At 41.9% G+C, this 24,259-nt stretch overlaps 1 protein-coding gene across 1 annotated transcript in view; it reads left to right on the top strand.

The window, feature by feature from the left end:
- RAB31 (RAB31, member RAS oncogene family) overlaps nucleotides 1-24,259 on the top strand; it is a 57,450-nt gene that overhangs the window by 7,060 nt on the left and 26,131 nt on the right. The window contains exons 2-3 of the mRNA XM_064433770.1: nucleotides 20,089-20,168; nucleotides 22,276-22,357. Of these exons, the coding sequence (XP_064289840.1) occupies nucleotides 20,089-20,168; nucleotides 22,276-22,357 (162 nt within the window). The remainder of the gene's footprint in view (nucleotides 1-20,088; nucleotides 20,169-22,275; nucleotides 22,358-24,259) is intronic.

Raw genomic sequence — 24,259 nt, 5'->3', positions numbered from 1 at the left:
GTGTCTGGAGCTGCCATGGGACACGTGCTTCCAAAGTAAACCAAAATAAAATATGTTTTTATTCTTACAGGGTTGTTTTTCTTCTCACTACATACCTTGTAGAGGCTGGGTAGTGGTGTCAAGGTCAAGGTGAAAGGAAATTTTTAAAATTCCATCTCAGTTTGTAGGATGCCAGGAAAGGGACACATTTCAGTTTTCTTCTGAATCATCTTGTACACCCTTTCCGTGAATGCTCGCCGTTTTGAACAGCACTGCCAAAAGACAAATCCAAGCTTTAGAAAGCCGCCAGCGGAGGTGGATGGGAGGCCAGCTGGGAGCACAGCCTTGTGTAAGCACATGCCAGTGGTTGATTTACGGTCTCTGGCCTTGCAGGGCTGTGCTGAAAGCCGAACAACAGGCAGTGGAACAAACACTTTTTATTTTTGCTGGGATATTTTTAAACAGAAATGCTGGGTTTTATATTTTTTGCAGGCAAGGGTAGAGAAGTTAGGATTTTTCACTTTTTGTTTTGGCCAGAATATGTTCTTATTTGGGCAACATGTGGAAGTGCATGTGCATGAAATCCAGCCACTAAATACTTAGTGTCCCTGAGTTATTGTTTCCTCCTTTGTCAGCAGAGTGACAGGATGCTGCAGACGTCACTGGGTGTCCTGGTTGGACCCCTCAGGGGACTATAGTCCCTGCAGGGGACTATAAAAAACTGTGAATTATAAATACCAGGCTCTTACAGGAATTCACCTACAGTTAGGGGCTCTCTGAAGCAGATTCTCCTTCCCTTTAAAGCCTGTCTACAGAGCCAAAATGAGTTACCAGAAATTCCTAGAGCGGGCTTAATTCTGAAAAAAAAATAAATTTGGGCCCATTTAATTCTGAAACAAACAAAACTTAAGTGTTGATAGGATCTCATGGTTCATCAGCAAAGCTGTGCTTCTGGGTGACAGAACATGTCTGAGGTCACTCGCATCTCTTTCCACGCTCACTGATGACCTGTGGGATACAACTGGAATAGCTTTAACCTTCTCTAGCATATGCTTGTAATTGGTAACTGATAACTCATCTTCATTGTTGATGTTGTGTCAGTTCTCCAGATCTACCCATTTCTTTCTGTGAGGGAATTCAGTGGCAAGAAAGAATCCTTAGGTCAACATCTGGTGTGTGCCAGCAGAGAGAAGCTGTACTGGGAATCACCAGATTTGCCAAAGACGGATGGAAAAGAGCATTTCCTTGAATGTTGTCTGGTGCCACACCAAGGTTCAGCTTGATTCTTGAGACTTCCATTTTTAGCTACTTGATTTAAGGGGGTAAAAATATGTTATCACTATGTAGTCAATAATTTAGGATTTAGAAGAATATTACAGCTGAAATGTTGGAGGTGTTGGTAAACGTACAGTGACAATTTTCATTTTGAGCATCTTCTACTATCCCTGGAAGCAAATACTAATTTTGTTTGCTTTAGGTAGTCTCTGTTAATCAAAAACCCTCAAACCACAAAAAAAAAAAAGAACCTCTCAGTGACTGATACACACCACTATAAGCCTGTAAGGGTGCACTTCCACTTTGGTGGATGAATCTCACAACCTGATTAATTCCTGGAGGGATTTAGGAAATGAGAAAGGGAGTATGTTCTTTCTTAACTAGGAAGCTCATTATCTATATTTTTTTTTCCTTTTCCTTTGCATACTAAATATAAGTATTTAAGTGCTATTTTAAGAATCATAATAGCAACACTTGAAATATACCTTCTTAAAGCTGTATGAACAGGAAGCCTCCAACCACCTTTAGGCCAGAAGTTATTCATGGTGCATAGTCCATGCTGACTTCAGCCTTTTCAATACTGTGTAGACAAGCTTCCTTTTAGGATATTAATTTTGTGAATGTGCTACAAACATAGGGGTTTTTTTGCTACATTATCCCTTACACCAGCGGTTTTCTTTTTTGAATGTTGTTGCTCTTGTGGAAAATCCAAGGAAAGCTGAACTTTGTTTTTTTCTTGGTTTGGTTAAATGTCAGTGAGAGAATTAAACCTTGTCTTCGAGTGTTATGACTCCAGCAGCAGAGTGTAGTTTATGGGAATAATCTTCAGAATCGATTGTTCTGTCTTAAATTGATGTGGATTTTTTTCTGCCTTGGATATTTCTTGTTTATTTTTTTCTGCAGTGTGTGTGCTTGAAAAGAATAAATGCATGCCAGGGCATTAGACAGTTGGAGAATGTTTTTTGTGGCAAAAATGGCAGTTGGACAAAACCAGATAACGTAAATTTGATTTGAGATTATGTTACTGGAACCCTAATCTGAGTAGCATCCTTAAGCATGTGTTTGATTCTGAGCATTAGGGTAATCCCTCTTCAGCAGAGTATCAGGGTGCATCCTTCAGCCTTTGCTGCATGGGCTAAATTGAATCCCATGCTTAAAGCTCAGCACATGCTTCAATGCACAGCTGAATGCACTGCTGTGTGGAGAGTAAGAGAAAATGTTTAAGGGAATTAAGTATTTGAGTTTACAATGCCTGTGAGTGATTCCTGTCATTTGACATTAAAGCCAGATAGGTAGATCTCAGCTACTACTCTCTATCTTGTGGCCAGGTTTGTCTTCTCCCTTAGGCTGATGTGGAAAAAGGCAGAGAGAAAGCGAACCTTTGACACCATAAATCCAAATTTAAAGAGATTGTCTGAAGGAGAGTGGTTGCCCTGCAGACTAAAATGTTCTTCAGGAATAGTTTACAACCAAAGAATGGTTTGGGTTGGAAGGGACCTTAAAGATCATCTCATTCCAGCCCCCCTGCAGGGACACATTTCTGTAGACAGCGTTGCTCAGGGCCTTGAACACTTGCAAGGATGTGCAGATCAGTAGAAAAAGGGGTGTGGAAGTTGGCATGGAGGAGATTTGGAGGAACAGAGAATAATGGAGGAGGAGGAGGAGGTGGAGTACTGAAACTGTGACACCAGGGCAGAACATGTTGGGGAGCATTGTAGGGGTACTGGTGAGAGGGAATGGGGAACACAGAGGAGTAAAGTCAGCAGCAAGGGAAAGAGAAGCTGAAGATAATAAAACAGAAAGCTAGACAGAGCAAACCAACAAAACATGGTAGAAATAATAACATATGTTGAAAAAACCCTGCCAACCTCTCCCTTGGTTTTAGTCTTCAGTTTCATTTTGAATTTTTTTAAAACCCTGACTTTGTCTTAGTGCTTTTTCATTTGTGTTTCAAAACACTTTTGGCCAGTGGAGCCTCCAGAATTGTTGTTTGCATTGCTTTAAATTCAGCTGTATCTCTCAACCAGTCAAAAACACTGTCACAGGTGTGACACGGGGAAGCTTTGGTGGGATCTCATTGGCCAGTTGGTGTGTCTTCCTCAATCCCTGTGCCTGTTCTGCTGTGTCTGGGATCTGTGGGAACTTTGGAGTTAGTTCCATGTAGTCCCAAACACTCAGGCTGTGGCACTGGAAGTGTTTAGTATCCAGACAGTCTGTCTTGAGGGTGACACCTCAGTACCTTCTGTGTGGCTTTTGCTACTTTGGAGGGAAAGATGAAATGCACTCTTCTACCCCTTTGTCCTTTGAGGAGATGTCCTTAAATGTACTAAACTCCATGGTTCAGCATTCCATTTGAAATGTTCCCAGTGTGTTTTCAGTTGAGATTGGCAAACTCTATACTCTTTTGACCATTTCTGGTTCCCAGATTTTGAGTGAAAATGAAAAAACATGGCCAGGTGAATAAAAATTTCCTTCTGCAAGTCATTTGTAAATTAGATACTGTAAATTAGATACTGATTTCCTAGTTATTTTTGTGATGGAGGGAAGAGTTGCTCTTAACAGTAAGAGCAACAACAGCTGGTTTTGCTTAAGAGCCTTTCCCTAAAAAGTTGAATTTCATGGCGCTAGTGTTACCAGCTTTTAGAAGTTGCTGCATTTCGTTCCTGATGAAATCAATGGGAGGTGAACACATTCAAGAAGTCAACTGCTCAAGGGCTACAGCCTTGCACTGATAATTTCTCCCGTTTATGAGCCTGTTTGGTGCAGATAGCTTTAGCTTTAGTAACTTCACAGCAGCACACAGTAAATCCACAGATAAAACCTCAGCCCTGGGTTTTATTATACCGTGCTTGCTGTTATCTCTTCTGTGTGCTTGCATGAGTGATAGAGGGGAAAGCACCAGGCGGGTCTTTATATGATGCTGTTTAAAATAAAAGGTGATGTTTCCTTAGGGAAAACTTTTGCTCTCTTAGGGAAAACTCCAGACAATAGGTGGGATGAAATGAAATCACTACTAATTGAAGTTAATTAAACCTAACAGTTGGGTGAAACATTTCTTAACACAGATTTAGGTAAACTTTCGATTGTCCATTTCCCATCCTGCACATAAATTCAGAACATGTAAACCTCCAATTTCCAGGAGTTTAGGCCTCTCTTTCATAATGTCCACATGGATGCATAGTATCTACGTGTAATTTGCAGTTAATTGTAAATAACAAATAATGGCAAATTTCAGAAACTCTCAACTTGTCCCCTGATACCCCCTGGAGAAGAAACTTGTTTTATTGTGTCTGGAAGGTTGATGGAGGCTGCTTTCCAAATTGTACAAGCAGCTTGCATAAAGAGAGTGCCCATAGCAGCTGGGCAGCCTTTAGGCTGCTTGATAAAGGAGACCAGCTCACAACTTAGATGGTCACCAGAGGCTGCTGGTTTTGCAGGTTGTTGTATCAGCTGAAAGGAACTGATAAGCAGGGGCAGAGTTTCTGGCAATAATTCCAGGTATGAAATCCTTAGTTCCTGTCCCACCCTTGTGGTGTTTCCTTGACCTGCTCAAGGCTGATGATGTCCAGCTGCCTTGGCCAGTAGAGACCAGAGGAAGAGTTATTTCCTTCTGGTTGTTGGTAGGTGACATACCCAATACCAAGGCTCTGCTAATTTGGAGCAAAGATCCATGGCCATGAGGCTGGTTCCTGTTTGTTAGAGGAAATGTGTGTTTTTATAGCTGCCCCCTGAAACTGCCTTCTTCCTCTCAGTTGCCTCTTGCTGTAAGGGAGAAGGGATTGGGCTTTCTTGTCTCCAGGACTGATGGTTTCAACTAGTGTTTCAGTTGGAATTCATAATTTATGTGGCTTTTTTCTTCCTCTCTGCTATGAAATGCAGTAACAGGTTGCAGGTGGTACAGTTACAAATTGGGGGGAGTATGTCTGAACATTGAATTGAATAACGCTTACTGAGCTTGTTTGGACAAATTTGAGGGTAATTGAGCCCTTTTACAGTTTTCCCAGGCAATTGCTGGACAGTTTTTTAACTAGTGAAATAGCAGGCTGAACACAAGAGCCATTTTGTCAAATGCTGTGGTTGATGAGCGTATTGTTGCTTGTGTAAGAGCCACTGCCTTCATATAATAAAAGAAAATTACTTGATGCTTGTTGGCAGTCCGCAGTGTGAAATTACAGTGTTTGGATTGGATTATCAATTTCAGACTGGTTGGAAGATTTTTGAGATCTTCTGTGTTGGGACAGGAATATAAATTACTTTGTTTTCATATTTACTAGGTGACACTAACAAGCCTGTATTTCTAAATCATGACCCCTAATGATAGAATTTGACAATGAAAAGAGGTAGGGTGTCGGAGTATGAACAGCAATTGTGTCAAACAGCAACTCAAGTCAAAGATTATCTCCTCATCATACCAGTATTTTGAAAGTTGCAGCTGTTACAATATATGTGGGGAAGGTTCATTTAGGAAAAGAATTTGGTTTGGAAAGAACTACACAGAATTTTTATCCCATTTTTTTTTCTGGCAAGTTGTATTTGAAAACAACATTTGTCAGGATGCTGTTGCTTAATGTGTTTACTTAACTGTGAAAACCTCAGGTTATTTATGCATGTAGTCTGAAAACTAAATTTAGTTTCTGTGATCACTGCATTGCACAATGGTGATGAAGGATATTTAACCGAATTGTTATGCTGGTGTGTGTGCATATGGCCAATAGAGATAAAACCCCTGCAATCAATACTCATTATCACCAGACAGTGTGAGGTACAGTGACTTGTATGTTACTTCCCTTACCTAATTTTTCAACTTCAGGGACAATTTTGAGGATTTCTAAGTAGATACTATTCACACATTTTTTTTTACTGTATCTTTAAATAGGAATTTCTCTGCAGGAGGAGTAGTACATCAAGTGGATTTTTGTGACTGCGTGTGTGTCTTGAGATAGAGCAGGTAGGAAAGGGATGGCAGCATGCAGATGTTAAAAAGTCTCTCAAATTTGTCTAGAAAATGAACTCTTGACAATTGGAATTGCCAAAATCCAGGCATTACTATCAATAAAATTGCGTAGGCATTGAAGCAGTACTTGCAGTTTTAAATTATTTTAGCTTTATTTATCTCCTCCCTGATTGAGGTTTGACTTGCTGGAGTGATCTGTGAAGTTTGCTTTTAGTTCCTATTTTGTTGGTGTTGGGAGTGTGACCTTTGGCAAACCAGGGCCCATTTCTCATCCTCACCGAAAATTGAAGTGGTGAACATTGGAGAGGTTGTACTTAAGAGTCTGTAATGGAGTTCAGATGGGAAATCAGCAAGCTGGCAGCAGGGAGATGTCATTAGGGTGAGCTAGGGTGGTAGGAAAGCACGCCGTGGTTTGAAGCTGTGGCTGCCCTGTACCTGCAAGTGTGCAGGACCAGGATGGGATTTTGAGAAACTTGATCTAGTGGAAGGTGTCCCTGTCCGTGGCAAGGGGGATGGAAATAGATGATCTTTATGGTCCCTTTTGTCCCAAACCATTCTGTAATTCTATGATTCTGTAACATGCTTTATTTCCACTTACAAGGCACCTGTCAGGGTGGGTTTAGTGGGTTTATCTTCTGGTCTGTGTTATACCATGGTCAGGAGGATTCTCTGATCCAGTGGTCAGTAAAAGGCAATTAGAGGTATGATTCTTGTTCACGTGATATTGACTCCATGAAGTCCCACAAATACAGTCTCCTAAAAATTAACCCAAAAACTTCTCCTCTGTGGCATATAACATTGTCGATACTGTGCAGGTTTGTGTGGAGTTTTTATGGGTTTTGTGGGTTTTTTCCTTTCCTTGTTCATTAATACAATAAATTAATTGTGGGCTAGGGGCGTTCCTTTGAAGCTGCCTTTGCCACATTCACACTACCCATTGTCTCAAGGTGGTACCAGCAGTGGGAGATGCCTGTGATTCCAAGGGAAGGTGCTCAGGCACTCTTCTTTCCCTCTCAGTCTGCCTCACCTTTCTAGTTCTTGCAAGTTCATCCTGCTGTCCTCTTTCCCTCCCTCCCCAGGCTTTTGGCTCCCAGCTCGCTCAGCCCTTGGGTCAGTGTCCCTTCCTCCTCCGCTGCAGTGCCAGCCCGGCCGAGTGGTGCCGGTTCCCTCCTCCCGCGGTCCCGGAGTCACCAGGTGGAGCTGTTGCCCAGAGCAATGCCCTGCCGTGCAGTGCCGCACAGCCCAGCCCTTGCGGAAGGCTCCGTGGTGTTGGGTTTTGTGATGGAGCTTGCTTTGGTGGGCAGCTGTGTCAGGTAGTGCCACGGGTTCTGTTTCTTGCCACGGGTTCAGTCTTGAGTCAGTTTTATTGATGCAAAGTTGTTTTCTGTGACTGAATCAGCCGGTGCCTTGTTTGACAACGGGGTACCCCAAAGGCTGGACTGCTTCTGCACAGTGTGTGACCACCCTGTTGTACTCAAAAGCTGCTTCACTGTAGTGTGAGCATAAGCAAGGATATCATTAAGGATATCCTCAGGCTTTTTACTGTTGAGTCCCCTGTGCAATCCAGTGGGAAGGATTTTTGCTCATTCATTGGCATGTGCCGCTTTGAAGGAGATTTGTGTGTGTGTGTGACCCTTCAAAGATGCTCCTCTTCATTCTCCTTTCATCCTCTCATCTTATTAGCCAGCCAGATTGATACCACCTTATTTGCAGCTGATTTTTATAGAGATCATGCTCCTGCTTGAAACTGTAGAAGCAGTTCAAAACACGGAATTGAGCATCTTGAATGAATAGCCAGTGCCCCCAAAAGCCACAGTTTGAGCTGAAGGAATGCAAATAAACACAAAGTTCCTTCTTCCTTTTCACCAGGCTAAGCAATTCTTTCTCCACAGCCGCCCATACCACATGCTGACAAGGGCATAAGAAATTGATTGAGATTCTGCTTTGATTTCAATTTAAAATCCCCCATTTCTCTTGGCAGCTCAGCTGCTGTTCTGAATTTGATAATTTGTGTGGAAACGGGAAGGAAAGGTGTAAGAAAAGACACAGAGAATTAGCTGGAAATTTGATATGGGGAAGCAGTTTCTAAATAATATTAGCAACAATCAAAGGCTGTTATCTTTGCTGTCCACGCTCATGGTAGCATAGCACTGTGGCTAGCTTGCTTTTTGTATAGTAAGATGCAGTGATTAAGCATGAACAGTGGAATTAGAATATGGATTTAGGTTTTAGGTTGGTTTTTGTTTGGTTGGTTGTTTTTTTTTTTACCAGAGTAGGTGAGCTCTAAAAAGTGTGAAGCAGAGGTAGGTTGGCTGCAGTGTTGCTTTTATTCCTGAAGAATAGCTTTGTTGTCCCTTTCCCTCCACAGCCCCCTTTCTCATAAATCAAGATCACTTTACATTCCTGTGTCAGCTTCATAAACAAAAGAGTTGGCAGGTTGTGGAAGAGCAGCATGATTTGTAAGTCCTGGAAGAGAGAATGTGCAGCAGACACGTGGAATACTTTACTGGGGCAATGAGTATCACTCCAGGCTGGGGCATGAACAGATTGAGAGCAGGCCTGCTGAGAGGGACCTGAGGATTCTGCTGGATGAGAGGCTGGGCATGAGCTGAGCTCTCAGTGTGAGCTTGCAGCCCAGAAAGTCAAACACACTCTGGGCTGCATCAAAAGCAGCATGGCCAGCGGGGCAAGGAAAGGGATTCTGCCCCTCTGATCTGCTCTTGTGAGACCCCACCTGCAGTGCTGCATCCAGCCCCGGGGTCCTCAGCACAGGAGGGACATGGACGTGTTGGAGAGAGTCCAGAGGAGGCCACCAAGATGGAGCTTCTCTAGTACAACAAAAGGCTGAGAGAACTGGAACTGTTCAGAGGGAAGGGAAGGGAAGGGAAAGGAAGGGAAGGGAAGGGAAGGGAAGGGAAGGGAAGGGAAGGGAAGGGAAGGGAAGGGAAGGGAAGGGAAGGGAAGGGAAGGGAAGGGAAGGGAAGGGAAGGGAAGGGAAGGGAAGGGAAGGGAAGGGAAGGGAAGGGAAGGGAAGGGAAGGGAAGGGAAGGGAAGGGAAGGGAGGGGAAGGGAAGGGAAGGGAAGGGAGAGAAGAGAAGAGAAGAGAAGAGAAGAGAAGAGAAGAGAAGAGAAGAGAAGAGAAGAGAAGAGAAGAGAAGAGAAGAGAAGAGAAGAGAAGAGAAGAGAAGAGAAGAGAAGAGAAGGCTTCAGGGTGACCTAATTGCGACCTTCCAGAACCTGAAAGGAGCCTACAAGAAAAATATGGAGAGGGACATTTTATCATGTGTAAGTGGCAGGGCAAGGATGAATGGATTAGATATTAGGAGGAAGTTTTCTGCTGTGTGGGTGGTGAGGCACTGGAACAGGTTGCCCAGAGCTGTGGATGCCCCATCCCTGAAAGTGTTCAAGGCCAGGCTGGGTGGAGCACTGAGCAACGTGGTGTATTGAAAGATATCCCTGCCCATGGTGGGTGGGTTGGAGGTAGATGACCTTTAAGGTCCCTTTCTATGATTCTGTGATTCTCCATGCCATAACTCAGCAAGAAGAGCTTGGGATTGGAGCCCTAGTGATGATAGCAGAATAATGCCAATTATCTTGGAAACACTCTAGGAAAGATTTTGGTTTGATGTAATATTACATGCATGAATATAGCAATGTCTCTGGCAAACTGAATCTTTGCTAGCATTCACTACAATACAGAATTAGCTGCTCTTCAGTCTCTCTTATCTCTGGCCATACACATCACTTTGGTAGGATGAGAAAGTGCTTTTGGCCATCAGTGCTTGATTTTGTACATTATGGTTTGGTGTTGCTTGTGATCTTTGGGTATGTCTTTGACAAAAGTAGATAGTTGAAGAGATTGTAATTAATATTGCAGTCTGTGAGGGAGGGATGGAAATACTCTTTTTTATGTATAAGAGAGAAAAGCATGTAGCAAAATATTAAAGTGCATTTGAAACTTGGGCATTAGATGATTTTGTTGTCTCTGAACTGGGCTGGGATCTGGAGGAGAGCAAGGGGCCTGTGACTACAAAGAAGCTTGATGGCTCCAAAGAAGCCTGCAGATTCCAGGACCAGTAGGACTGCATTCTCTGGCTCCAGGTATTGCAGATACTGAGCAGCTATGCAGGCCCGAGTTTAATTCCACAGGAAGATGTGTGCAGGATGTGTGTGGAAGGAAACCACATGCTGAATAATCACACTGGCAAGGGTGCCAGAACTGGTCAGGCAGCAGGCATTTGGCTTTGGGAACTCGTTGGGAACAGAGGTGGACAGGGCTGTAGGTAGACTCCCTTCAGCTCTGAGGTGAAGCAGATGGTCAGTCACTGTACATGTTTTTCAAATGGATCTGGACTGAAGGAAAACAAACCTGTAAAAGGGATCAGATGATGTTTTCCTTTCAGAGATGTATTGGGTTTCCATGGCAAGGCTTTGGTAGTGGGGGGGCTGCAGGGGTGTCTTCTGTGAGAAGCTGCCAGAAGCTTCCCTGGTGTCCTACAGAGCCAATGCCAGCTGGCTCCAGGTGGACCCACCACTGGCCAAGGCTGAGCCCATCAGTGGTGGTGGTAGTGACTCTGGGGTAGCATGGCTAAGAAATGGAAAAAACTGCTGCACAAGAGCAGATTGCAGAGGAATATGTGAGAGCAACAACCCTGCAGACACCAGGGTCAGTGGAGAAGGAGAGGACGAGGTACTCCAGGCTCCGGAGCAGAGATCCTCCTGCAGCCCATGGAGGGGACAATTTTGAAAAAGGTGGATGCCTCAGGGAAACTGTGACCACATGGAAAATTCATGCAGGAGGAGGCTCCTGCCAGGACCTGTGGACCCATGAAGAGAGGAGCCCACACTGGAATAACTTTGCTGGCCCAGCTTGTGACTCCGTGGAGGATCCACACTGGAGCTGTCTGTGCCTGAAGGATTGCACCCCATGGAAGAGACTGTGCTGAAGCAGTTTGGGAAGAGCTGCATCCCATGGGAAGGACTCACATGTGAGCAGAAGAATGTGGGGAGTCTTCCCCCTCAGGAGGAGTGAGAGGGGACAATGCTCTGGTGAGGAACAGGTAGAGAAGTTGGAGTAAAGTAAAGCTCAGGAAAAAGATAATGGTGTAGGGGAGGTGTTTTAAGATTTAATTTTCATTTTTTATCATCCTACTTTGATTTGATTTGATTTGCAATAAATTAAATTAATTTCCCCATTTCGAGTCTGTTTTGCCCATGGCAGTAGTTGGTGAGTGGTCTCTCCCTGTCCTTATTTCAACCCACAGGTTTTTTGTTATATTTTTTCTTCTCTGCCCAGTGATAGGATGACTTTGGCGGGCACCTGGTTTCCAGGCAGCATCAGCCCACCACAGGAGGATACAGTAAGCCCTGACTGGCAAATGTTTTTCTCTTTTAAAACAGCCACTAGAAATATATGGGTGGTATTGAAGATACATATAAATACCAAACAAATACACTCAGTGCTTGACTATCTCTTAAAGAACTTAAATAGCTCTTTGTTACTGTACTGTCTGAATGCTTTAGAACTATCACTGTTTTACATCCCCATAATGCTGTTGCAAGGTAAAATCAAATAAGTATTTTCATATAGCAGCTAGTGAGCTGAGAACAATAGAGCCAAGAATTACTGTGCCAAATGCAGTCCTTGCATCACTAGGAGGAAGGATTGCATTCTGATATAACAGGACTGACCTGATTGTGGGTAGAACAAGTGCTGCACTTTTGCGTGTAGAGGGAATTAATATAATTCTAATGTGTTCCAGAGGAAGAAGTCTGATTCTGTAGCTGATTTGTGCTCTGCAACAGCACTGTTGGCCTGAAAGCAATTAGAAATGATGTGTAGGGCTTTTTAGTGTGTGGGAGTTGGCATAGGTCATCCTAACTTAGTGGGAGTAATGTACCAACTGACTTAAAAGACACCTTTACTACCATATATTATGAGTTTGAAGAAGGGAATGCAACAAAAGGAAATGCAAATAGGGATTTTCATGTAAAGTTCACACAGGGGCAGATGACCAGAAGAACTATGGTGGTTCCTACTGAAGTGAGACACTGCAGAATCCAGCCAGGGTAAACCCGCCAGAGAAGGCCAGTGGTGGCCATCCTCCCTCTCAAAACAGAGTTGCAGTGAGATCCATGTGTTGGGATTGTGGGCAGCTGGGTTCCAGTATTCAGTGTGAGTGTTGTTCATTTGGCAAGTACCCTTCACTCAGGAAAGTGCATGACAGCAAAATTACACTTGTGGGAGCCAGCTCTGGTCCTAGTTCTTCCCTTTCAAAAATTTGCTTTGCAGATGAGTATCTCCCAGATCTTTGCAGAAATTCCTTGAAGATCACTGGTGGTATAAGGCCATGACATTTTAATTTGGGATTTACAGAAATCATTAGTGTCCCGAATGAGATGCCTGCAATATTTTGACTGCGGAAGTGAGGCTTCAGAGCACCTGTACCTGCATCCCTTTGGTTCAGGCTGAAGCCTCAGGCAGTTTTGTCTTGGTGCAGCAGCTGAGAGCCAGTGTGTGAGTCTAAGAGCTGCTCTTGTATTTTCCTCTGTGCAGTTATGCAGTGATAGCTTTGCCCACTTGATACATCTTGCAGATGGAAAAACTGAATAAAGGTGGGAAGCTTTTGCACTTCTTCCTAGACACCACTCCACAGTGCACGGCTTCGTTTTCCCTGGGACAAGCCTGACACTTGGCAGATTCAATTCAGTCCCAGGGGTGTCTGAACCTTGGTCTCCTGCAAGGTATTTCTCCTTACAGCAGTGTTTTCAGACAACTGAAAGTGATACCCAAACACAGGGAAGGGCGAAGGACGTGTTTAAGGATACCAAAAAGTTTATTGGGCAGAGTCATTCTTGGATTAAAATACTGCCCTTGGAAACTGCCATCAGGAATCTGTTGTGCATAGCTCTTCCTTGTATGTTCGTACAGTTGATAAAAATCCAAAGGCAGTTTCAGATGCTCTTCAAGCTGCCTGTCACAGCCTTCCAGAGCAGCTGTAAGTGGATTAGTAAGACATGGAAAGTATTGCAATGCTACCTGCGTTTGATCAGCAGAGTAATGATTAAAATGTTGAAGGCGGGCACAGAGGACTAAAGCAGGCTGCAAATTGCAAAGCTTTAATTTATTTTTCAGCTTGTTGCTTTTTTACCTCCACTGGAATTTAAAAGACAGCCATAATCCTGTGCTCAGCCTTAGGATGTCACATGCCTTTGGGTTAAGAGCTGGCAGCCCTGAAAGCATTCAAAATGCAGGTTGGGTGTCTCAGTGCTGCATGCCAGACCGTGCCCAAGGAGTGACATTCCTCTTGGACACCAGGCTTGACCAGAGCTGAGCTTACATTTCTGCTAAAGCCCAGCGATACTTTACAGTGCAGGCCTTGCAATTTGTTTGATGATAGCTAATGAAATGCAAACCATTTAGCAGCTCTGAGATGCGATTACACTGCTGTGAATTTCCAGATTCCATCAAAGTCCTGCTGAGGGTAATGGGAGTGGGCCAGGGTGATTCAACTGTAAATCAAAAATGAAAGCGTGGCCGATTCTGGCAGTGGAAAGAAGAGCTGTTCAAATGTGGAGAGGCTGATTTGCCAAGTCAAAACCAGCTGTGCTTTACAGAGCTACTGGAATGAATGGTCTCTCTGCTTTTTTTTTTTTTTTTTTTTTTGTGACTCATTGATTGTTTTTCTTCCCCTAAAGTTTAAATTCTGTCTTTTTATCCGAGGTTTGCCTGGCCAGTCGCAAAGGTTTTCAGTGCCTGTTTTTGGTATATAAAATACCAAATGCATTGATAATAAAGGACAGTTTTCTCCTTTTTGGTAACTTCATACCAATTCAAGTGTTTTCATCTGGACATCTTTAATGCCTCAGTAGTGAAAGCTCTGCTCAGAACCAGACAAGGACCTCTCCTTCCTCTCTGCACAAAAAGTGGAATTTAACTTGGGAAATCTTGAGCATAAACTGGCTCCTCTATTATTTTTCACTTAGGGATGAATCAGCCAAGAGTGTCCGGTGGTGTGAATATGTAACAGGGAGCCAGGAATAGTTGCTTCCCTTAACAATGAAGAGCAGCCAGCTTCCTCTCTGAGCAGATCCTCTTCCAGGAGAGTGAGACAGCTTTTTGACAGCACCCCAGTTCTGTATGTTTCCTCAACCCTGGGGTTTTTGTTTTGTTTTGGGTTTGGTGGTTTTTTGTTTTTTTTTGTCTGAAGAAAGACAGAAGGTGCTATTATCGCACTGTACTAAAGACAAATTTGACCACAGATGTTTGTGGTGCATGCCCTTAATTGTACTTCTTGATGCTAACCTGTCTGGAGAAAGCTTCAGAACAGGTTGCTGGTGGGCTCTGGTACTGCTCTCTGGCTGAAACCCTGAGTTCCATCAGTGTGAGCAGCTTTGTAATTCCAGCCCTGTACCTGATGAAAAAGCTTTTCCATGAGAGGCTTCCTGGGGGTTACACTGAATTAACCCTGACTTCATTGGTCTCACTCTTTTTCTCTTGATCAGGGATCCTCAAAGGAAGAGTTCAGCCACCAAATGCTTGTGGTGCCTTTGCTCAAGTCAGGGTGGTTGGCTGCTCAGCTTTTGGGGAGCCTGGCACAAATGGGCTCTGAGGAGCAGATGCATCCCTGCTGTTAGGTGCAAGGAAGTCCTGCTGAATTTGATGGAAGCCACATGAGCTGTGGGATCAGTTTCTGGCATGCGGGACAGGATGAAGACTTGTCAGGTCCAAATGTTTCTCATATTATTACTGAAATAACAACTACTTTGCCTGGGGATTTTTGAGCACTTAGTATTTATACCCTCCAGGTTGCTAGGGCTCATTCTTCTTTTGATCTGTAAGACTAACTCATGTTAAACCCTGTCAGATTTAATGAGACCTGTCTGTAGCTGATATCTCAGTGACTCTTAGTTATTGTGACGATTGTTTTGAAGGGAGAGGCATTTTTAATTTCTAAACATTTTTAGAACTTCAGATTGTAAATTTGATTGAATCCTGGCTTTGTCCAAGTTGATGAGAAAATTTCCTTCTGAAGGAGCTGTGTGTGGGATCCCTGTTTATATAGAGGTCAGTTCTCCATTGCTTCTTAATGCAGATTTTTGTGGTGCCTGTCGCCAGGGTGTCTCAACCTTCCTTTAAAGCTGAAATGGGAAGTTAGTCATGAGATCTGTGGTTGTTACAAGCCAGATGTTATTTTTTTCTTTTTTTGTCCTTACTTTGCAATTAGAAGGACAGAAGGCAGTTTCTTCAGTGTATTCATTCTTACGGTGCCATTTCCTCGTGTGAAGTGCTGTCTAGTGTTCTTGTTTTGTTTGTATTTTCAAATTCCTAGAGTCATAAAGGATTTTTGTATGGTTTATCTAATTTTACACATACTTAGGAAGCCCTGTGTATTAACATAGCAGAGAAAGACTCTGCATAGTCGAGACTAAAAAAGCTCTTGCAGCAGTGTGCATGATTATGGGGCTGCTGTTTAGTCATCAGTCATGATATGTGTAGTTTTTTTTTGTGAATCTAACATTTATTCCATTTCAGATGTAAAAAAAAAAAAAAAATACATGAAGAGATTAGTTACTCTGCACAATAGAGCTTGACCCTCAATCTGTTAAAAGCTATTATAATATCAAGGCTACAGACTGACAGCCTAATCAGGGATGTGTTTACAGGGTACTACAGCTCTCTCCAGTTTGAAAAAGTGCTTGGAGTACCAGGACCTGTGTGCAAAGATATAAATGGGACATCCAGATTTAAATTAAAGAACTTAATTTTTGTGCATTAGCTTTTTCTGCTGGGACAAATGTGTTTGGAACAATAGACAGACGAATATACCAAATGCCTATTTGTAATGGGAAAATGGTTTTCTTTTTTAATATATTGCTCATATTTTTTCTGCTTTATTATTTTTTATCATCCTGTAAGCTGCTGCAAATCAGCCAGAAGCAGCTCAGTTGTTGCTTGCCTACAAATGAGTTGCCAGCATCCTGTAATGCTGCTAGCCTGAAATACAGTCTCATCTCCTTTGCAGTAATGAGAGCCAAGTGGGGTGGTTCCCCGGGAGCAGGAGTGTGGGTGGAGACACTGTTGTCTGTGGCATTCTGCTCTCCATTCTGGCGCTCTTAAAATCCTCGCACCTAAATCTGCTGCTAAGGGATTTTGGGAGAACAGAGAATGTGTTTTCCGGGGTTAAAGGGTAAAAGTCTGGAATTAGTCATGCTTACATTGGTTCCTTGTATTTATCAGAAACATCTGATACAGTTTCAGATTTTTGAATCCATTTTGCTGACCAGGGGACATTCTGAAGCTCCAGCTACTTATTCTGGCAAAGTAATAGTGGCTCAGTTACTGTGAATTACATTTCTTCTTCTTTCCTTCCTCCCTACCCCACCCACTTTGCTTATCTTGCTACAATGTGGTTTATAACTGATATTTTGTAAGTGTGCTAGGAAGTTTATGAGGAAGAAAAAGAATAAAGGGAAACCTGTAGTTGGTTCCTTGAGTGATTCGTGAACACCTTGATTCTCAGTAATTATAATAATTATTTTATATTTATTCACTTCTTGCCACTTGTTTCCTGGATTGGTATACTCTTGATCATCATGAGTCAATGACTGTAGTGCTGAAGCCCTTGGGTTTCCTGTGAATGAGGGTTTTTCCAAAGAATAGCAGGATCTGTTCCTTGAAGTGTGACATAACTCCCGAGGGCATGTCTCAGTTTCTGAAACTTATCCAATCTGCTCAGTGCCACTGTCACCTTTTGCATAAGCCAAGGTGTTATACCTTTGTGTATATTTGATGTTATATGTACACCAACATCAGGTAAAACAAAACAGAAAAACAGATTAGGGGGTGTAATAGCGGAACTCTGAGAACTGGAAAAATAAATCTTCTGTATGCCTGAATGTTACCCAGGCACGTGGCTTGATAAATCTGCTATAATCCTTTGAAGAAAAAAGAACAAAATGAGGGAGATCATCCCCATCAGATGTTAGAAAAATAGGTTTGTGTAGAGAAAGACCATGTAGTAAAGTACAAAGCAAATGGTTGCAGGAAAGGTTTATACAGCCTTAGCAGGGAGGTTCAATATCAATGCACTGATGAGAAAAAAATGTTTTTTCTACTTCTTTGAAGCAACAACTCTGCTTTCCTTGTTGTCTGTGATAGACTTGAAAGATAGTTCCCTGTAGTTGGTAAAAGTTAAGGTCTGTAGCTGTTTTCAAGTTGTTGTATAATATTCATATGCCATGATTTGCTTTGCTTTCAGGCAGATGAATGTCTTGATTGATGGGTATCACTACAGTTTTCAGTGACAGGGACTGTCTAGGTAGTTTTAAATCCCATGATGGAATGATAATCACTGCCTTAAGTAGGAAGCTTTTTCTGTATTTTACTTCCTTCCCCTCTGTGCTCTAATTATACTCTGGTAGATGGTGGTTTGCATCCTCCAGGCAACAAAAGGGAAGCTGGGAGTGCTTGTTTTAGCTGAACCCCCCCAGGCAATGAAGTGCCTGGCTCCTGGAAAGCACCAGCCACTGGCTGCAGCAGTGCTCGTCCTAGGAATAGATTCACTCGTGGTTCGAGTCCATTGGTTTCACTCCGGTTACTCGAGGGGGATATTTAGCCCTCTTGGTAGTGCAAGCAATCCCAGGAGCAGAGTGTAAGAATGCCTTTAAGCTTCTGGAGGGCTGTTGGTGTGCCTGGCATATGCTTAAGTTTGACTGTGCTCATTGTGAGTTGTGAAAGCAATAGAAACTTTGAAAGGTCCTTTTAACGTTATCATGAAACATTAGTAAGAGCCACGAACTGAAAGATGAAGAGGTTCCAGGAAAATGAGCTGAGCTTTAATCCATGCTTGTGGATGTCACGTCCCTGCCAGAGACCCTGGCTGCTCTTGTAATTGCAGTTGCCTTTCTGAGTGGCTCCTCAGGGGAGCTGGAGGAAGCAGATGAAACTGAAGCATCGTCGGGTCACCGGAGTCAATGTCTAGTTTTGAGCACCCTGGCAGAAACGCTGTCCCCACAAGAGAGAAATTTAATTCCTTGCAACCAGTGGGTGGTAATTCTAGTTTCTCTACACCACTTAAAATCTGGAAAAATAATTAGATCCTCAATTTCAGGGCAGAGGGGTTTTTTAATTTTTTTTTTTTTTTAGCGTGTTCTGCTATCCTGGTGTAGTAATTATACAGTGATGTCAGCTGGAATCGATAATGAAGGCAAAATTTGGGAATAGTAACAGGATGTGTTACTGCTATTGATCAAAGGCTACAGGGCTGTTTTTAAACACTGCTCCTCTCTTTGATCTTTTTTTCCTATTGATTGAGCAGAGTAGATGAACAACTGTCTGTGCAACATGAGCATTTATTATGGCTTTTAAGCTGACTAAGGACAGCTTTGAATTAAATATGAGAGTTTAAATGATGGTTTTCTAATAGGTGCTGTCTATAAAGACTGGCGTGACAATACAGTTTCATGTAAGCAGGGTGGAAGGAAATGTAAATACAGGCATTCTTTTTCTTTCTTACTCAAGAAGATAACATATTGCAAAACTGATTATAGGGGAGGCAGAAGTGCTATTTTTAATATGTAGTTATGTGTGGGCAAAAGCTGCTTTTCTATTTTTTTTAATATATAGTTATGTGCATCATGCTGTTAACAAACTGTATTGTCTTATCTTGGCATTTTTCAAGAGTGTTGTGTAAATTAGTCATCTTAAAATGTGGATACAAATGGAGCTACCAGGTACAATCTGGTAGTTCTGCAATCACTTCAATGAAATTAATAGAAAACTTTCCATTGACTGTTTAATGAGTTAGATTGGACCCTGGGCTGTCATTGTTAATGCCTTGGAAAGGTCAGTATTGATTTCCTGGCATCCTTTTTGTCTCTAAGGAGGCTCTTTGCAATTCTGTGGAAGACACAGCGATAATGTTACTCCTCTTCCTTGATAATTCCCTGTATAATTTAAGTTCTACCTACCATCCAAGGCTTTGGGCAAGAACAGACAGACTGAAAAATGTTGCATTTTAGGAAAGTTGTTTATATTTTAGATATCCAAATAATATTTCTGTATAATTTCAAATTTTCTCCTGCCACTTCAGGTTATTTTGAATTTTATTTCACTATTATACTGCTGTTATTTTTCCCTACTGATTTGGTATGTTGAAAGAAAAAAAAAAAAAGACTCTTCCTGCAAATGGAATCAGTCTGCCATGTTGCAGTGTAGAAAATAAGCTGTGTTGCCTTTAAAGTAATGCACTGCAGACCTCTAGCATGGCGTGCGCAGGGAGAGCTGCACATCTCTGGGGATCCAGATCTTTGCATTCCTACCTTTTCAAAACCACCCAAAGCCTCTGCAAAGTTTCCACTAAGTGGGTAGTTTGTCTTGCCATGAAAAGGTTATTTTCACTAAATCAGTGCTGTCAGTGTGCTAAAATGTTGGTATTAGTCTGTTTTGGAAGCTCGCTTGGGCTGGCCGTGCAACAGGCCTGAATGAAATTGTTTCTCTGGCTCTGCTGTGTGATGCACCATGTGTTGGAAAGCACAGGGTTTGCTTGTACAAGTAAATGGCTCTGCTGGATGGACTGCAGTCCTTGCAACAGGAATATAAATCCACTATAATAAAATAAAATAGAGGGCTTGGAGAGAAGGGAGTCCTGGGAAGAGGGCCAGGGAGATTCACTTGTAATACTGATGTTTGAAAAGGATAAGCCATGTCCTTACTTCTTCTTACTTACTTCTGAAATGTGTAATGTGCCCCACTTGCCACAGACAAGAAGAAAGAGTCAAATATTAATTCTTGAAAATAAATCAAGTGAAGTATTGACATCTAGGGTCTCCTGGATATGACTTCATTAACTCACTGTCATGCTTTCTTTGATTTTCAGGATACCGGGGTTGGGAAATCGAGCATCGTTTGTCGGTTTGTCCAGGACCACTTTGATCATAACATTAGTCCTACTATTGGGTAAGTACCACACAAAATACCACTTTGGTTTTCACTGGTCAGTGAGGTTTCAAATCTGACCCCTGAGTGATTTAAGTCCAGAGGTCCTACATCCAAAGCAGTCTAAAGTGGAAAGCTCTTGACAAGACAAAAACCAAAACCCCGCAACCCAAGAGGCTGTGACCGCACAATGATCAGGTCATCCCATAGTTTAGTAATGGCAGGAAGACTGTGGGAAGCCCTTAAAATACCTTGTTGAGTGTTCTGGTAGCCTAGGCTGGAACATGGACAGTGTCTGTTTCCCTATATCTATGTGCTTTTGTCTAAGTTTAGGGTGTGTCCCATTTTCGTTTGTTAAAATAGGAACAATGCAATTTAAACTAAATATAATTAATTTATATCACTTCTTTAAAAACTACTAAGCTTCCATGTATGAGACCATTAGGATTCTTCCTAATAGTCCTGTAGTAGATTTTAATTCAGATTTTTCTTTTAATATCTTAGGGACAGATTTTCCAAGTCCAATGCAACTTATGGATCCCTTATGGGAAAGGAAGCTGTTATGGAATGTACATAAAGGAGTAATTTGGGGGGAAAGAGCTGATCTGGCATGTGTGTCAGAGGTGTTTTAAGTTCATCTGTGAAGGATTGGTATTGATTGCTGTGTGTTGTTCAGAGGGTTGGACAGTACCTTCTGAAGCTCTGCCTTTCAATGCATGGAGGAGTCTCAGCTGGAAGCTGCACATAGAAGTTCCAGGGCAATTTTGGATTCCTGAGTGAGAATAGAGAAAAGTGGACAGGGAGAAAGGAAGCATGTCATGAATAAAATTACTGGCTGAAGACTTGTTTGCTGTGAAAGAATTGATGGCAACTTGAGTGGGTTTTTTTTTACTTCTAAACTGTTAGCAGCCTTTTTCCCCAAGTAGTTGTTGTTGCTAAGTAAATGCCTTTTGCTCAATTTGGAAAACAATTTTCCTCTCTTATCATAATTATGAAAACTAAAGGGATTTTTTTTTTCCATTGGGAGATTAAAAGCTAGCTAGCTAGCTTCACACAGGTGATATTATTTGTCTGCACAGATAAGGGGTTTTTTTCTTCCAAATTATTCAACTATTTCAAATATATAATCCTTGAATCAACAGTAGCCACTGTGGATCTATAAATTTCCCTTTTTTGAAGTTGTGAAATGTTGGTTTGGGAAGGAGAGTGACAACTGAGTGAACACACCCTGCAAACAACCAAAGAAATGCTGCCTTTTTTTCCCCCTTAGTTAGTATTTTCATAAACAATGCAGCATTGTTAAATTCAAGCAATTTGCAGATGGCTGTAGAGGAGAACTCTGCTATATCATTCTCAGGAAATGTTTTGTTCAGTCATATGTCATTTGATGTCATTCGGTGCTTTTGTAACGACCATGCATTGTATCAAATGCATCTTTATGAGCCAGGAAAAATGTTACCACAACAAAAATGGTTCAGCAGTATCCAGATAGGATGGGGAAAATAGAAATCTGCCAGAGTTTGGCAGTCTCTCCTACCAGCTTTCAAATTAACTGCTGTAATACAGAAAAAGCCTATCAATTTGTAACCTTCTTTCCTAAAAGAAAAAACTTTGAAAATATAGACCTATTTCATTTCCTCTTGAAAATAAAAGAAACTATGAAGACTTCTTCATCCCATTTGAAAGGGAGAACAACTTTTTTGCATTTGTTTACCATGTGCTCTCCAGCAGATGAGTTTTCTGTTCCCTGGTGATCCAGTGTCATATGTTAAAGTGAAAAGTGGCACACAGTGTTGTCTGTTGCCTTTCTCTCAGGTCTGTGCCACCAAGAAGATGGAGATAACAAGCAGCAGAAGCCACGTGTGAATGGCAGGAACATTTGTGTTCCTGGACCCATGAGCAAATGCCCTCTGAACTTCAGAGGCTTTTTCCTTCTTTTAAAAAAATACATCTATAGGTATCATATGTCCCATCTGAGAAAAGGGAGACTTATACTTCTACAGGTATTTTATCAAGGTTTTGGAGTTTTCCCCAAATGCAGTCTAATCCAGAAGAACTCACTGAGGTCTACAGGTTACATATTCAGAGTATCAGTTATGTTACAAATTTCTTTTTTCCTTATTTCCAGAGCATCCTTCATGACTAAAACTGTGCCATGTGGGAATGAGCTTCATAAATTTCTGATCTGGGACACAGCTGGTCAGGAGCGGGTGAGTATTAGTTTGCTTTCATGATCCTGGTCTCTCTGAATGTGTTGATGTACTTTTTCTAAACCTTTCATCTTCAGAAGATTTTGTAAATATCAACCTCCTGAATCTTTGCAAGGCTCTGCAATGCAGGTGGCCAGCAGGCACCAAGTATTCAGGTTCCCTTTCCATGGATGGCAAAAATGCAGAGACAGGCTGACCATATCACTTACCTAAAAAAGCCCCAAACCATGGTGTGAAATGTCACCCACCTTCCCCAAGACAGCTTGAGCAACAAGCTCAAGTTTGTTGCCCCAGCAACATCCAGTTCCCCTCTGATTTCATCGGGCATGTGTGGCAGCTCTCATTGGCATTGGAAAGGCTTTGACTTGCAGCCCATGGGCTGGGTGGTCTGAATTTAGGTGGTGACTCCAGGATTGTCTTGGATTAGGATAGAGAGTATGGGCATGGCTTGTGTCTGCTGTTAGTATTTATATTATAAGAAATTACCACTTGAACCACTTTGGGTTTTTATCTTGATTTTTCTCAAGTGTATGAAGTGAATTGCTCAAATTGAGCAGCTTTTCCTTTGACTTAAAAAAAAAACAAAACCCAAAACCAAACCATAACGGATTTTTGGGCATTAGTTCATCTGGATTTTATGTAAGTCTGGTTTATATTTTTTTTCTTTTAATATCCTCAGTGACAGTAGTGCAGTACTAGACTCTAGACTCTAGAGCTGTAGGTTTCTCTTAATTGTATGTCCACGTTTGTCTTGAGAAATGGAAAAACCTATGCACACTTCTAGAACATCAGTCTTGTGAAATGGCACAGTGTCTCTTCATAGGAAATTGTAGCTGTGCTTACATTAGGTTGGAATAAAATGAGATGCTTATACAGACTGGATGTCAGTCCTGATACATCCTACTGTATTCTCCATACTTTGTATATGAATTGTGGGCAAAGAAGATTTTTACTCTTAATTCCAGGAAATGTTTGTGCTTTTATTTATAATGCTCAGTGTGAGATAACGTGACTCTGATGAAATCTATTGGCTTATAACAATTCAGTAAGTTATTTGTCATGGGAAAATGGACCTTGAAAAACATATTTGAAGCCTAATTCCTTCCCTTCAATCTTGTTTGTTCCATTTCTGCATGGTCTGGAGCTGATAACTGACTAATTATTGCAAGAGCTAGCAAAAGTTTGGTTTGCTTTCCCATGGTTTCAGTTTCCTTGATTATTTTCTCTCTTTTCCCTCCACTGCCCTGCTCTCCTTGCTTTTTCTTTTCTTTTTAGCACTTTACAAACAAAACTCAGTTGGATTAATACTTATATCAAGATTTGCCTGTTTTCCTACATAGTCTAAGGACTCTCAAACCCCTCTAAAATTAGGTGAAATATTCATATTTACATATTTACTGAAACAAATGATGCCTCATTTGAGGCAGGAAATCTGTGACTGAGCTCTGACTCTTAAACACAAAATTCATCCTTCCCAACTAGTCCCTTATGTTTCCTCTCAATATTTTTTAGCTCACCATTTTTCAAACATCTGCTTTCCCTTTTTTTTTTTTTTTTGTGTGTAACTGTGGTGAGCAGTGAGCACCACAAACTTTGTTAGCTTGCTTAGAATTTATTACAGATCCGGCATGTTAAATGTTTTCATTGATTAGTAATCACGAATTAGTCCAGGGAGCTTCTGTTTGTTCTGTGTTTGCACGTTATATTCCCAGTCTTTCACTAGGACTAGGAAAGTGTAGTGATGTAGTAAACCAAGTTCATTGGTGTTGAGTGCAAGCTATGGAGGTAGACAGATTTCCCAAGGTGAGGTCCATACTAGTCCAGGTCATTCGCTGTCCTGAACATTCCTGTTTTACATTGCAGCTAAACATATGATGCTTCTCAATATCTTACTCACTTTAA

The sequence above is a fragment of the Passer domesticus genome, chromosome 1, assembly GCF_036417665.1.
Source record: "Passer domesticus isolate bPasDom1 chromosome 1, bPasDom1.hap1, whole genome shotgun sequence".
Lineage (NCBI taxonomy): Eukaryota > Metazoa > Chordata > Aves > Passeriformes > Passeridae > Passer > Passer domesticus.
The sequence above is the reverse complement of the archived record's forward strand: the minus strand, read 5'-3'. Positions and strand labels throughout refer to the sequence as shown.